This window comes from Lycorma delicatula, chromosome 2, assembly GCF_047948215.1.
Source record: "Lycorma delicatula isolate Av1 chromosome 2, ASM4794821v1, whole genome shotgun sequence".
Taxonomy (NCBI): domain Eukaryota; kingdom Metazoa; phylum Arthropoda; class Insecta; order Hemiptera; family Fulgoridae; genus Lycorma; species Lycorma delicatula.
In genome coordinates this window covers 197,616,001-197,629,231 of record NC_134456.1, presented here as the reverse complement: position 1 = coordinate 197,629,231, position 13,231 = coordinate 197,616,001, and the positions used below count along the sequence as shown (strand labels likewise).

General features: G+C 31.0%; 1 protein-coding gene across 2 annotated transcripts in view; it reads left to right on the top strand.

The window, feature by feature from the left end:
- The first annotated feature begins 5,354 nt into the window (after nt 1-5,354).
- LOC142319556 (uncharacterized) overlaps nt 5,355-13,231 on the top strand; it is a 145,102-nt gene continuing 137,225 nt past the window's right edge. Inside the window, exon 1 of one of the 2 annotated variants that reach the window (XM_075356952.1) lies at nt 5,355-5,517. In XM_075356952.1, coding sequence (XP_075213067.1) covers nt 5,466-5,517 — 52 coding nt within the window. In that variant the 5' untranslated portion in view covers nt 5,355-5,465. The remainder of the gene's footprint in view (nt 5,518-13,231) is intronic. The other variant, XM_075356951.1, reaches the window with a different exon arrangement.

Sequence of the window (13,231 nt, the reverse complement as noted above, 5' to 3'; positions counted from 1 at the left end):
CACAGATAACAAAAAGATTTCATTTTACATTTTTGCGATTTTAATGAGTTCTACAATTTTTACTGAAGGAAAACTTTGTAGCTGTAGTGTCAAGGGAACTGCTTACGACTGGTTAGTTATCAATCACCAATCACTAACAGGTGGTTAACATTTCTTTTTTTTTATAAGAATAAACTTGTGAAATGTAGATCTTTACTTCAAGATGAGAATGCTGAATATCACAAAGAAGTGTTTTCTGTTCCTTGATTTTTTTTTCTTATTAAATATCTGCCTTAAATTTTGAACCATTCTCATTGCTATTACTGTGCAGATGACACAACTTTATCTATATCTGAAGATAATTATTTAAAAGGACTTGAAAATTCTGTGTTAGCAGTTAAAATTAATCATATAGATGAATTGTAATCATCTAATTTTAAATTTAAATAAAACTATTGCATTGTGCTTCTCAGGTAACAAATTCTATTGCTATCACATGGAAAGAATTTCACTTAATTACAGTGATTGTAATTTTGTTTCCCATAAAGTGAAAGTAAAATTTTGTAACTATTGTTTTTGTACTTGGCAGATTTGCTTGGGATGATCAAATTGATTTCATTTGCATTTTATTTTGAAGTGCCTTAATAAATTCCTAAGACGGTCATCATTATTAAATATTTATGCTTATATTCCTGTCTGAAGTATATCATCTCATTGGGCTCTCTCAAAAAATCAGAACAAGTTTTCAAGATAAAAAATAGGCTGATTGTTTGAATGAATAAGATAATATCAATAAGATAACAGGCCATTTTGTTTAATGATAGTAATCATTGTTTGGCACCGATAGGTATTTAGACTGATATTAAGAAAAAAAGTAGGTTAACTTATCTATCTCAAAAAATCAGAAAAAGTTTTCAAGATACAAAATAGGCTTATTAATTTTATTATTTATTCTATTATAAAATTAAACATACTGTTCATAAAGTTACTGAAATTTAAAATTGGACGTTGATTTTAAAAAAATGCCAAACGCCAATTTTTCGGACGATTGACTACCCGGATTGCTTACATCTGCATTGGGCAGAAAAAATTAGTATACTATTTAAAAAAAATCTAAATTACTATTCAAATAAAGGTTTTCTTTTACAGAAACTCTATGATCTTTTATTTTTATTGGGTTTTTTAAATGAATTTTTGGTAAATCTTATCGCATTAAACGTAGTAAATTTAGGCCTATGTTAAGGTTAAAAAAAAATTATAAAATTAATTTCTGAAAATATTAATAGAAACTGGTCAAATTAACTGGTTAATCGTATGATGTAATTATGATATTTGCTTTATTTCTGCTGCGCACATACATTAGATCAAAACAAATGTCATCATTACTATATTCTTTGCCACATTTTTTTAAAAGAAATAGTGTTTTTAAAGGTAAGTTTTTATTATTGACCTTCACTAAGTTTTATTCTATCTATTAAACAACAGACAAATCCAATTTTGCAGAAGATCCAATTTTTGTAAACTCTGATGATTTTACCATTTAAATCCTCTGAGTTACAAAAATTTGTAAATTTGTATTTGTAGTATACGCCGGTCATATGTTAATTTTTTTGTAAAATCTTCTGATTTTTTTGACTACATGGCGTGTATTCATTTTTTATATGTATTTTTTCAGTATTTTTCTGGTAATAATTTATATATGGTATATATATATATATATATATAAATATTTATATATTTATAATGGTAAAAACAGCCATCTTTTGGGAACACGAATGAAATGAATTGTATTTATTTATTGTATCGTTTGAAGAAGGTTTATGAAATATATCTAATTTTATTTTATTATTATACACTTTTATGTCCAAAAAAATTAAACAATTGTAATTTTCTGTTTCCATGGTTATTATTATTTTATCAATTTATTAAATTTATTTAATAAATAATCAAAACGCCCTCTATGAATCATGAGACCTTGCCGTTGGTGAGGGGGCTTGAGTGCTCAGGGATAGAGTAGCTGGACCGAAGGTGCAACCATATCGGAGAGGTATCTGTTGAGAGCCAGACTAAGGAATGATTCTTGAAAGAGGGCAGCAGCTCTTTCAGTAGTTAGGGGCGTGATTCACAATGACTTAAACGGCCATATCAACATCACTCAGTCTTCTGAGTACTGCGCAGCTGAAAGCAATGGAAAACTACAGCTGTTTTTTTTCCAAAAAATCTCTCTGTATTTTCACGCAACTATAATGGAGGCGCCTTCCTTGGTAAAATATTCCGGAGGTAAGATAGTCCCCTGTTCGGATCTCCGGGTGGGGACTACTAAGGAAGGGGTCACCAGAAAACTAAAAAATAACATTCTACGAGTCGGAGCGTGGAATGTTAGAAGCTTGAAAAAGGTTGGTAGGCTAGAAAATTTAAAAAGGGAAATGGGTACGATGAAGGTGGATAGGTAGTAGGAATTAGTGAGGTTTCGGTGGGAAGAGGAAGGTGACTTTTGGACAGGTAATTTTAGAGTAATTAACTCAGCGTCAAATAATGGGCAGGCAGGAGTAGGTTTCGTGATGAACAAGAAGATAGGGAGGAGAGTGGAGTATTTCAAGACGCATAGCGATAGAATCATTGTAATAAGGATAAAATCAAAACCTAAACTGACGATTGTTAACGTCTCTATGCCTACAAGCGCCCATGATGATGATCAGGTAGAGTGTGTATACGAAGAGATTGATGAAGCAATTAAACACGTAAAAGGAGATGAAAATTTAATAATAGTTGGAGATTGGAATGCAAGCATTGGAAAAGGCAAGGAAGGAAATATAGTGGGTGAATACGGGCTGGGCAAAAGGAATGAAAGAGGGGACTGACTTATAGAGTTTTGCATGAAGTATAATTTAGTAATTGCCAACCCCCAATTTAAAAATCAAAATAGAAGAATATACACTTGGAAAAAGCCAAGTGATACTGCAAGGTATCAGATAGATTATATCATGGTTAAGCAAAGATTTAGAAATCAACTCGTTGACTGCAAAACTTACCCTGGAGCAGACATTGATAGCGACCATAATTTGGTGATAATGAAATGTAGATTGGGGTTTAAAAACCTGAAGAAAAGGTGTCAGATGAATCGGTGGAATTTATAGAAGCTTGAGGAAGAGGGGGTAAAGAAGATTTTTGAGGACATTGCAAGAGGTCTGAGTAAAAAAGATAAGGTAGAAAATGTAGAAGAAAAATGGGAGAATGTTAAAAAGGAAATTCTTAAATCAGCAGAAGCAAACTTAGGCGGAATAAAGAGAACTGGTAGAAAACCTTGGGTTTCAGACGATATATTGCAGCTGATGGATGAACGTAGAAAATATAAGAATGATAGTGATGAAGAATAAAGGAACTATCAGCAATTAAGAAATGCTATAAACAGGAAGTGCAAACTGGCCAAAGAAGAATGGATTAAAGAAAAGCATTCAGAAGTGGAAAGAGAAATGAACATTGGTAAAATAGACGGATCATACAGGAAAGTTAAGGGAAATTTTGGGGTACATAAATTAAAATCTAATAATGTGTTAAACAAAGATGATACACCAATATATAATACGAAAGGTAAAGTCGATAGATCGGTGGAATATATTGAAGAGTTATATGGAGGAAATGAATTAGAAAATGGTGTTATAGAGGAAGTTGAGGAGGATGAAATGGGAGAAACAATACTGAGATCTGAATTTAAGAGAGCATTAAAAGATTTAAATGGTAAAAAGGCTCCTGGAATAGACGGAATACCTGTAGAATTACTGCGCAGTGCAAGTGAGGAAGCGATTGATAGATTATACAAACTGGTGGGTAATATTTATGAAAAAGGGGAATTTCCGTCAGACTTCAAAAGAAGTGTTATAGTAATGATACCAAAGAAAGCAGGGGCAGATAAATGTGAAGAATACAGAACAATTAGTTTAAGTAGTCATGCATCTAAAAACTTAACTAGAATTCTATACAGAAGAATTCAGAGGAGAGTGGAAGAAGTGTTAGGAGAAGACAAATTTGGTTTCAGGAAAAGTATAGGGACAAGGGAAGCAATTTTAGGCCTCAGATTAATAGTAGAAGGAAGATTAAAGAAAAACAAACCAACATACTTGGCGTTTATAGACCTAGAAAAGGCTTTCGATAACGTAGACTGGAATAAAATGTTCAGCATTTTAAAAAAATTAGGGTTCAAATACAGAGATAGAAGAACAATTGCTAACATGTACAGGAACCAAACAGCAACAGTAACAATTGAAGAACATAAGAAAGGGAGTCCGACAAGGATGTTCCCTATCTCCATTACTTTTTAATCTTTACATGGAACTAGCAGTTAATGATGTTAAAGAACAATTTAGATTCGGAGTAACAGTACAAGGTGAAAAGATAAAGATGCTACGATTTGCTGATGATATAGTAATTCTAGCCGAGAATAAAAAGGATTTAGAAGAAACAATGAATGGCATAGATGAAGTCCTACGCAAGAACTATCGCATGAAAATAAACAAGAACAAAACAAAAGTAATGAAATGTATTAGAAATAACAAAGATGGACCACTGAATGTGAAAATAGGAGGAGAAAAGATTATGGAGGTAGAAGAATTTTGTTGTTTGGGAGGTAGAATTACCAAAGATGGACGAAGCAGGAGCGATATAAAATGCTGAATAGCACAAGCTAAACGAGCCTTCAGTAAGAAATATAATTTGTTTACATCAAAAATTAATTTAAATGTCAGGAAAAAAATTTTGAAAGTGTATGTTTGGAGTGTCGCTTTATATGGAAGTGAAACTTGGACGATCGGAGTATCTGAGAAGAAGAGGTTAGAAGCTTTTGAAATGTGGTGCTATAGGAGAATGTTAAAAATCAGATGGGTGGATAAAGTAACAAATGAAGAGGTATTGTGGCAAATAGATGAAGAAAGAAGCATTTAGAAAAATATAGTTAAAAGAAGAGACAGACTTATAGGCCACATACTAAGGCATTCTGGAATAGTCGCTTTAATATTGGAAGGACAGGTAGAAGGGTAAAATTGTGTAGGCAAGCAACGTTTGGAATATGTAAAACAAATTGTTGGGGATGTAGGATGTAGAGGGTATACTGAAATGAAACGACTAGCACTAGATAGGGAATCTTGGAGAGCTGCATCAAACCAGTCAAATGACTGAAGACAAAAAAAAAAAAAAAATTTGTAATACTCTATTTTTCATAAATCTAATATCATTCGGTCGGTAAGAAATGTTAAAGCCTTAGGACGGCGTTACTTTTATTATAGTTTTTAATAAAAGGGAATATTTTATTGGTAGAGGGAAATTTTGTAAGAGACAGGTTCGGTATGGCATAACCACATGTTTGGTAAAGAGTCTCGCGTGTGGCGCCAATGTTTACGGGTGTAAATTAAGAAGTAAGTTTTACAAAGTTGCGCGAAATGTAAGAACTTCACGTACATTTAATAACAGTGTGGTGTTTTCGTGACGTCATTATGGACTCAGAACCGTACGCCCCCGACAGTGATATATTAGATTATCATCAGGGTGAGTAAAACAAAAAAAAATTAAGGCACACTGCATATTTCTTCTTACTCGCTAAAAGTTATAACTTACCGCATTTTTATGCTGTAGACTTACTTATTTTCTGTTAGGATATTTTTAACTTTAGAAAGTATATTAACAATTTAACTAACTAACGTATTATTGTGTATCTTAATTTTAGTACGTTATTTTCTATCGTGAATTATGACATTCTTTTATATTATCCGTAACTTCTTTGCTTTTAAAAACGTTCGAAGTAAGATTTTTGGAACAAATTTAAAACGATTAAGAATGATGATAATTTTTTATTTTCCGTTACTTTTCCTTCTTTTAATTTCACATATTTTGTCGTGATAACACGCTTACCTTAGACTACTTGAATTGCAGTTTTCTAAAATCAGATAACTGAAATAATAATTAATTGATTAATGGTTTAGTGCTACTGTACCTATATTACAGTTTTATTTTAACGTATGTGGCTTCAATTGAAAATAAGATTTTTTATCATTATCGTATATAAAATTTATTGTACGAGTATATACTCTACCGCTTGTTTTTCTGTAGGAAACTATTAAAAAAGAATTGTTTAGTTACGATACTTGAGACGAAGGTAAAGTTTCTGAATTGAAATAATGGACGAAACGACGTGATGTTCAATGCAGACGTATGAATACTGCCTTGATTTACACAGTAAGGATTACATTAATTTCCTACTTTATAGTGTGTGGTACGCCGGCCTCCGTCCGCGATGATAGCGTCTCTGCCTTTTATGTAGAGGTCCTAGGTTCGAATCCCGGTCAGACATCTTGTCATTTTCATACTCTTCAGAACTGTCATTTCATCTCATCCTCTGAAGCAACACCTAACGGTAGTCCCAGAGGCTAAAACAACTATTTTTTACGGTTTTTGTTGGCTTTGAGCATTTAAAGAATCTAGGGTACAGTGGCACTATCAGAGTTTCTTTTCTTAAAGTAATGATGTACATTATATAGTCAGTACCTGCGGTGAGCAGAGGGAAGTTGTCATTTGCATAGTCGAATATCTCGTACATTTTAGTGGTCGGCATGCCGATATGCAAGATCGGCTAGTGAGGTCACTTCATTCCTTATTTTCCTCAGTAAGTCCGATGTGGGATTGATAATCTTTGTGAGCACTGTGTTTCGTCAAGAACAGTTGCGGTTTAAGAAACAAAACATGTACTTGACATGTTTTTCTTAAACTGTTTTATAGAAATTATAGAACTTGGAAATCAAATTGAAAAAATACAAAAAATTCATAGTAGTTTAGTAGATAGGAAGATAGATAGTAGATAGTAGTAGTAATAATGGATAGGATTTCTTTTATTAAGAATTAAAATTTGTTTTATTGAGTGAAACGTCTTAATAAAATAATTAGCACAAAATAAGCTTTTATTTCTTATGTAATATGTATTTTATAGTTTATTTATATTTCTTGTGTTATCCTAGAATGTTATACAGTATAACCTTTTTAATTTATAGTATTTAATTACTTCGCCACGATAGAGTGACACTGAGATATAGCTTCTTTTGATAGGAATGATTTGTAGTGATGAAAAACTCTTATCCTAGTCGGGTATTAAAACCAGAATTAATTTCAATTATTGAATTTATAATGATAAAATTATTTATGATATTCACGTAATATCTATATAATAATTTTCTAAAGAATATATTTATTTTATTATTTTGTAATGATGATTAGAAATTAATTTTTCGTGTTAACAAAAGCGTGTTAACAATGTTTAGCCTCAGGGGATTTGAACCCAGACCCTTATGCATGAATGAACCCAGACGCAGACATTTTGATAATTTGAAGGTCGGCGATAATTTAACGTTTTGTAGTATTTAACGTTCTTATATCATTGATATTATTATTAAAATAATAAATTATATAATTGAAATATTATTTTATTTATATTTAACGATTAACAATAAAAAATTGCATTGTTAATACTCGTATTATTGTTATGTATTGTTACTGTCCCTTTTTAACCTCCGGAACCACCGTTAGGTATTGTACCACCATTTATAACAATTTTTCAAAATAACAGAAATCGTCAAATAGATTAGAGCGTCAAAGTTTAGTTTATAAATCCAAATTAGACTTAATTTAATGTAATCTTTAACATAAGAATATTAGAAACGTAAATTTTTGTAAAAATTTTATTAAAAAACTAAGAGTATCTGCAAATTAATTCATTTTGTTTATTTAAAATAGAGTTGTAGGTTTCTTTATTGTTAAAAAGAATTTTACAAGAGCGTGAATGTAAGTTAAATACTATTTTATAATTTTCTGATTACTGTTATATATTTTACTTTCCTAGGGAATATAACTGGAATAGTTATATTAAAGGGGAATGTATGGTGATTGTGTCAAAAATGGAGTTTTGAAATTTTTGGAAATCTTTACGCTTTAGGGTCCAAATAGTATATCTAACCAAAAGAAAGATATGTATATATGTGTGTCGCACTGCTTTTGGTCTTTATACAGGATTGATCGAACAGATTGTTTTTAACAAATTTGACTCAAATATTTCTATATGTAGGATATTGATCATATTCATTTTTTTCAAAATTCTTTCAGGGGTTGGAGGAAATTACGAAAAAAACAATTTCGATTTTCTTCTGAGATAATTTCAAAAACTTTACTTTGGCAAGTTTTTTACCTACAGCATGTATAAATAATTCAAAAAAAGATTTTTTTCTCTCACCTCTTAAAATTGAAATATATGTTTTTTTACTCATCTCCCTTCGGGTTTAAAAAACAATCGTATAAATATATAAGTATAAACTTATTTATTGGACTATCAAAAAAACATTTACAATTTTCTAAAATGTTGAACTCTGACCTTAAACAGAGAAAGGTTTAACACTTTAGAAAACCTTTTTGTTTAAATTTATTTCTCACCTCTAAAAAATACGAGTATAATATTCTGTTTTTTGTTTAATGACTTAGCTCAATTTTTATGATTAAACAATTTTTTTGATATTTTTCTTTGTAACTTTAAGAGTAATTAAAATTGAAGTAGGTTTGGCCCTATAATATACCCCGGGCCGGAAGAAATTTTGTCATTATACAAAGTTATTCTTTATTTTTTCAATATCTTCAAACAAGCCTTTTTTTAGATTTATTATTTTATTTACAAGGATCACTTATTTATAAATAAATCTTATCTTTTCTTTCTATTTTACCCAAAATCAAAAATTTTTTATTTGATATTTGAACATTTTGATGCTTAAATCTATTTTGTCTATCATTATAATCAATAAAAAAAAACCTATTTATACGGAGGCGTTTAATAATTGAATTGCAAAGTTTCTTATTGTGGTTATATGTATGCTAAATTGTTCATTACTTTACTACTTTATTATTATTATTTTAAATATTATTAAATGACAGTTTCAATTTGTAGTTTCTGATTGGTTTGGAAATAGAATACCTCCCTTTTAGAAATGTTTTAATATTTTATTTAAGTTTGTCAATAGTGGTATAGCGCTTATACACAGTACTTGTAGCCTACTCAAATAACGTTTTTCTACCCACGTATTTGACGGTGAATTTAATCCTCTTTAAACTCCAGTTAATGTTTTTAGATGTGTTAAAAATAACTTAGGTCATAAACGATAGTTTATTTTTTTACGAAAATAATCAAATTTTTCAACGAATACTCTATACTTGAAAAATGTAGATCTTCATCAACTTTTCAACTGTTTTGATGACTAAGATTACGGTACAAGTTACATTAATTCAAATTACTGTAAATTGAAAATAATGATCCCTTGTATAAGTTATAGAAATCTTTTTGTAAATGTAACCGTAAAATAATAAGAGGATACTTAAGAATAATTTACAAAAGATAAAAATAAAAAAATTAAATATGCATTTCGGTAGTTAAATAATCGTTAGAAAGATTTGTAAAAACAAGCTAATTGTATTTATTATTTTTTTTGAAGCGATAAAAAACAGTTTTAACAGTTTCTATTTGCTTACTTAAAGAAGTAAAAAAATGAAACCTTTCTGTAAGCAGTCCAAACGGAAAACGGAAACTATATTGTTAGTCGACAATATAGTTTATACCATCCAAACCATCAAGTTATATTTCATAATTATTATTTTAAACTATTAACGATTGTTTCAAAATCGAAGTACGCATTTAATTCTAGGTATGATTGTTGAGCATTCTTTTTTTTTGTTACGTGACTTTTATTATTTTTGTAACGGAAATCTCTCTGTCTCGTGTTCTATTACGTTAATGGAGAATGACACGGTTTATAAAAAAAAATGTAAACGTTGCAGGCTACTCTTTTGACATGCGAAGTTACTTACCTACACGGTTTAAATCGTTAGTCTGCAAATTTCTTTTTAACTCTATCTTGTTTACGGTTTGTATATTCATGGGACCATCAAATCTGTAGGTAATATTAAAACAGAGATTTTTTTTATCAATATTTTCACGGATGGTTGTGGAAGTTCATCCTTTGTTTCAAATAAATAATACATTTGGATTGACAGATATGAACAGCATTTTACTCAGATTTTATGGAAGATTAAAGAAAAATTTATAATACAGTTAAAAACGAAGTCATACAACATCTTACCACACCCGCCAGAAGAAAACTACTCTAGAAGGCCCGAGGAGAAGTTGAAAAAGAGGTTGATAACAATATAAGTATAATTATAACTATAATTTCAGTGTCGGGAGTCATACTAAAGGACAATTTTCTTCAATTTAGTTGTCTTACTTATTCAGAAAAATATGATTTAACAACAGCTGATGAATTAAAATTAATTTAAAAAATCTATCCGGTTCGAAAAAAAACTATAAACAAACTTCTTCAACAAAATTGAATTTTTGAGGCTCTTACGAAATATATTAGTATTTCTAATGAAATTTTGTAGAATTAAAGAAAAATAATAAATTATTTTACTTAATTTTAATTAAATAAGTCTATTTTATATATAAAATCGATAAATTCAGATTACTCCATTTAATTAAAAACCTTACGGTTTGAAAGGGTAGATTACAGTATCAATAGATTCCAAATATTTTGTTTTGTAATGTTAAAAGAGTCTACGCTTTTTTGTACTCTTGTTTAACAACCTGAGTAGAGGAATTAAATTCTTCGTAATCTTTTATTAATTTTTTAAGTAACAATGTCAATATCCGAGTATATTTATTTATAAAAAACATTGACACGTTTTATATACATAATATTCATATGGAGGCGCCTTCCTTGGTAAAATATTCCGGAGGTAAAATAGTCCCCCGTTCGGATCTCCGGGTGGGGACTACTAAGGAAGGGGTCACCAGAAAATTAAAAAATAACATTCTACGAGTCGGAGCATGGAATGTTAGAAGCTTAAAAAAGGTTGGTAGGCTAGAAAATTTAAAAAGGGAAATGGATAGGGTGAATGTGGATATAGTAGGAATTAGTGAGGTTCGGTGGGAAGAGGAAGGCGACTTTTGGTCAGGTGATTTTAGAGTAATTAACTCAGCGTCAAATAATGGGCAGGCAGGAGTAGGTTTCGTGATGAACAAGAAGATAGGGAGGAGAGTGGAGTATTTCAAAACGCATAGCGATAGAATCATTGTAATAAGGATAAAATCAAAACCTAAACCGACAACGATTGTTAACGTTTATATGCCTACAAGCTCCCATGATGATGATGAGGTAGAGTGTGTATACGAAGAGATTGATGAAGCAATTAAACACGTAAAGGGAGATGAAAATTTAATAATAGTTGGAGATTGGAATGCAAGCATTGGAAAAGGCAAGGAAGGAAATATAGTGGGTGAATACGGGCTGGGCAAAAGGAATGAAAGAGGGGACCGACTTATAGAGTTTTGCACGAAGTATAATTTAGTAATTGCCAACACCCAATTTAAAAATCATAATAGAAGAATATACACTTGGAAAAAGCCAGGCGATACTGGAAGGTATCAGATAGATTATATCATGGTTAAGCAAAGATTTAGAAATCAACTCGTTGACTGCAAAACTTACCCTGGAGCAGACATTGATAGCGACCATAATTTGGTGATAATGAAATGTAGATTGGGGTTTAAAAACCTGAAGAAAAGTTGTCAGATGAATCGGTGGAATTTAGAGAAGCTTGAGGAAGAGGAGGTAAAGAAGATTTTTGAGGAGGACATCGCAAGAGGTCTGAGTAAAAAAGATATGGTAGAAAATGTAGAAGAAGAATGGGAGAATGTTAAAAAGGAAATTCTTAAATCAGCAGAAGCAAACTTAGGCGGAATAAAGAGAACTGGTAGAAAACCTTGGGTTTCAGACGATATATTGCAGCTGATGGATGAACGTAGAAAATATAAGAATGCTAATGATGAAGAAAGTAAAAGGAACTATCGGCAATTAAGAAATGCTATAAATAGGAAATGCAAACTGGCGAAAGAAGAGTGGATTAAAGAAAAGTGTTCAGAAGTGGAAAGAGAAATGAACATTGGTAAAATTGACGGAGCATACAGGAAAGTTAAGGAAAATTTTGGGGTACATAAATTAAAATCTAATAATGTGTTAAACAAAGATGGTACACCAATATATAATACGAAAGGTAAAGTCGATAGATGGGTGGAATATATTGAAGAGTTATACGGAGGAAATGAATTAGAAAATGGTGTTATAGAGGAAGAAGAGGAAGTTGAGGAGGATGAAATGGGAGAAACAATACTGAGATCTGAATTTAAGAGAGCATTAAAAGATTTAAATGGCAGAAAAGCTCCTGGAATAGACGGAATACCTGTAGAATTACTGCGCAGTGCAGGTGAGGAAGCGATTGATAGATTATACAAACTGGTGTGTAATATTTATGAAAAAGGGGAATTTCCGTCAGACTTCAAAAAAAGTGTTATAGTTATGATACCAAAGAAAGCAGGGGCAGATAAATGTGAAGAATACAGAACAATTAGTTTAACTAGTCATGCATCAAAAATCTTAACTAGAATTTTATACAGAAGAATTGAGAGGAGAGTGGAAGAAGTGTTAGGAGAAGACCAATTTGGTTTCAGGAAAAGTATAGGGACAAGGGAAGCAATTTTAGGCCTCAGATTAATAGTAGAAGGAAGATTAAAGAAAAACAAACCAACATACTTGGCGTTTATAGACCTAGAAAAGGCTTTCGATAACGTAGATTGGAATAAAATGTTCAGCATTTTAAAAAAATTAGGGTTCAAATACAGAGATAGAAGAACAATTGCTAACATGTACAGGAACCAAACAGCAACAATAACAATTGAAGAACATAAGAAAGAAGCCCTAATAAGAAAGGGAGTCCGACAAGGATGTTCCTTATCTCCGTTACTTTTTAATCTTTACATGGAACTAGCGGTTAATGATGTTAAAGAACAATTTAGATTCGGAGTAACAGTACAAGGTGAAAAGATAAAGATGCTACGATTTGCTGATGATATAGTAATTCTAGCCGAGAGTAAAAAGGATTTAGAAGAAACAATGAACGGCATAGATGAAGTCCTACGCAAGAACTATCGCATGAAAATAAACAAGAACAAAACAAAAGTAATGAAATGTAGTAGAAATAACAATGATGGACCACTGAATGTGAAAATAGGAGGAGAAAAGATTATGGAGGTAGAAGAATTTTGTTATTTGGGAAGTAAAATTACTAAAGATGGACGAAGCAGGAGCGATATAAAATGCCGAATAGCACAAGCTAAACGAGC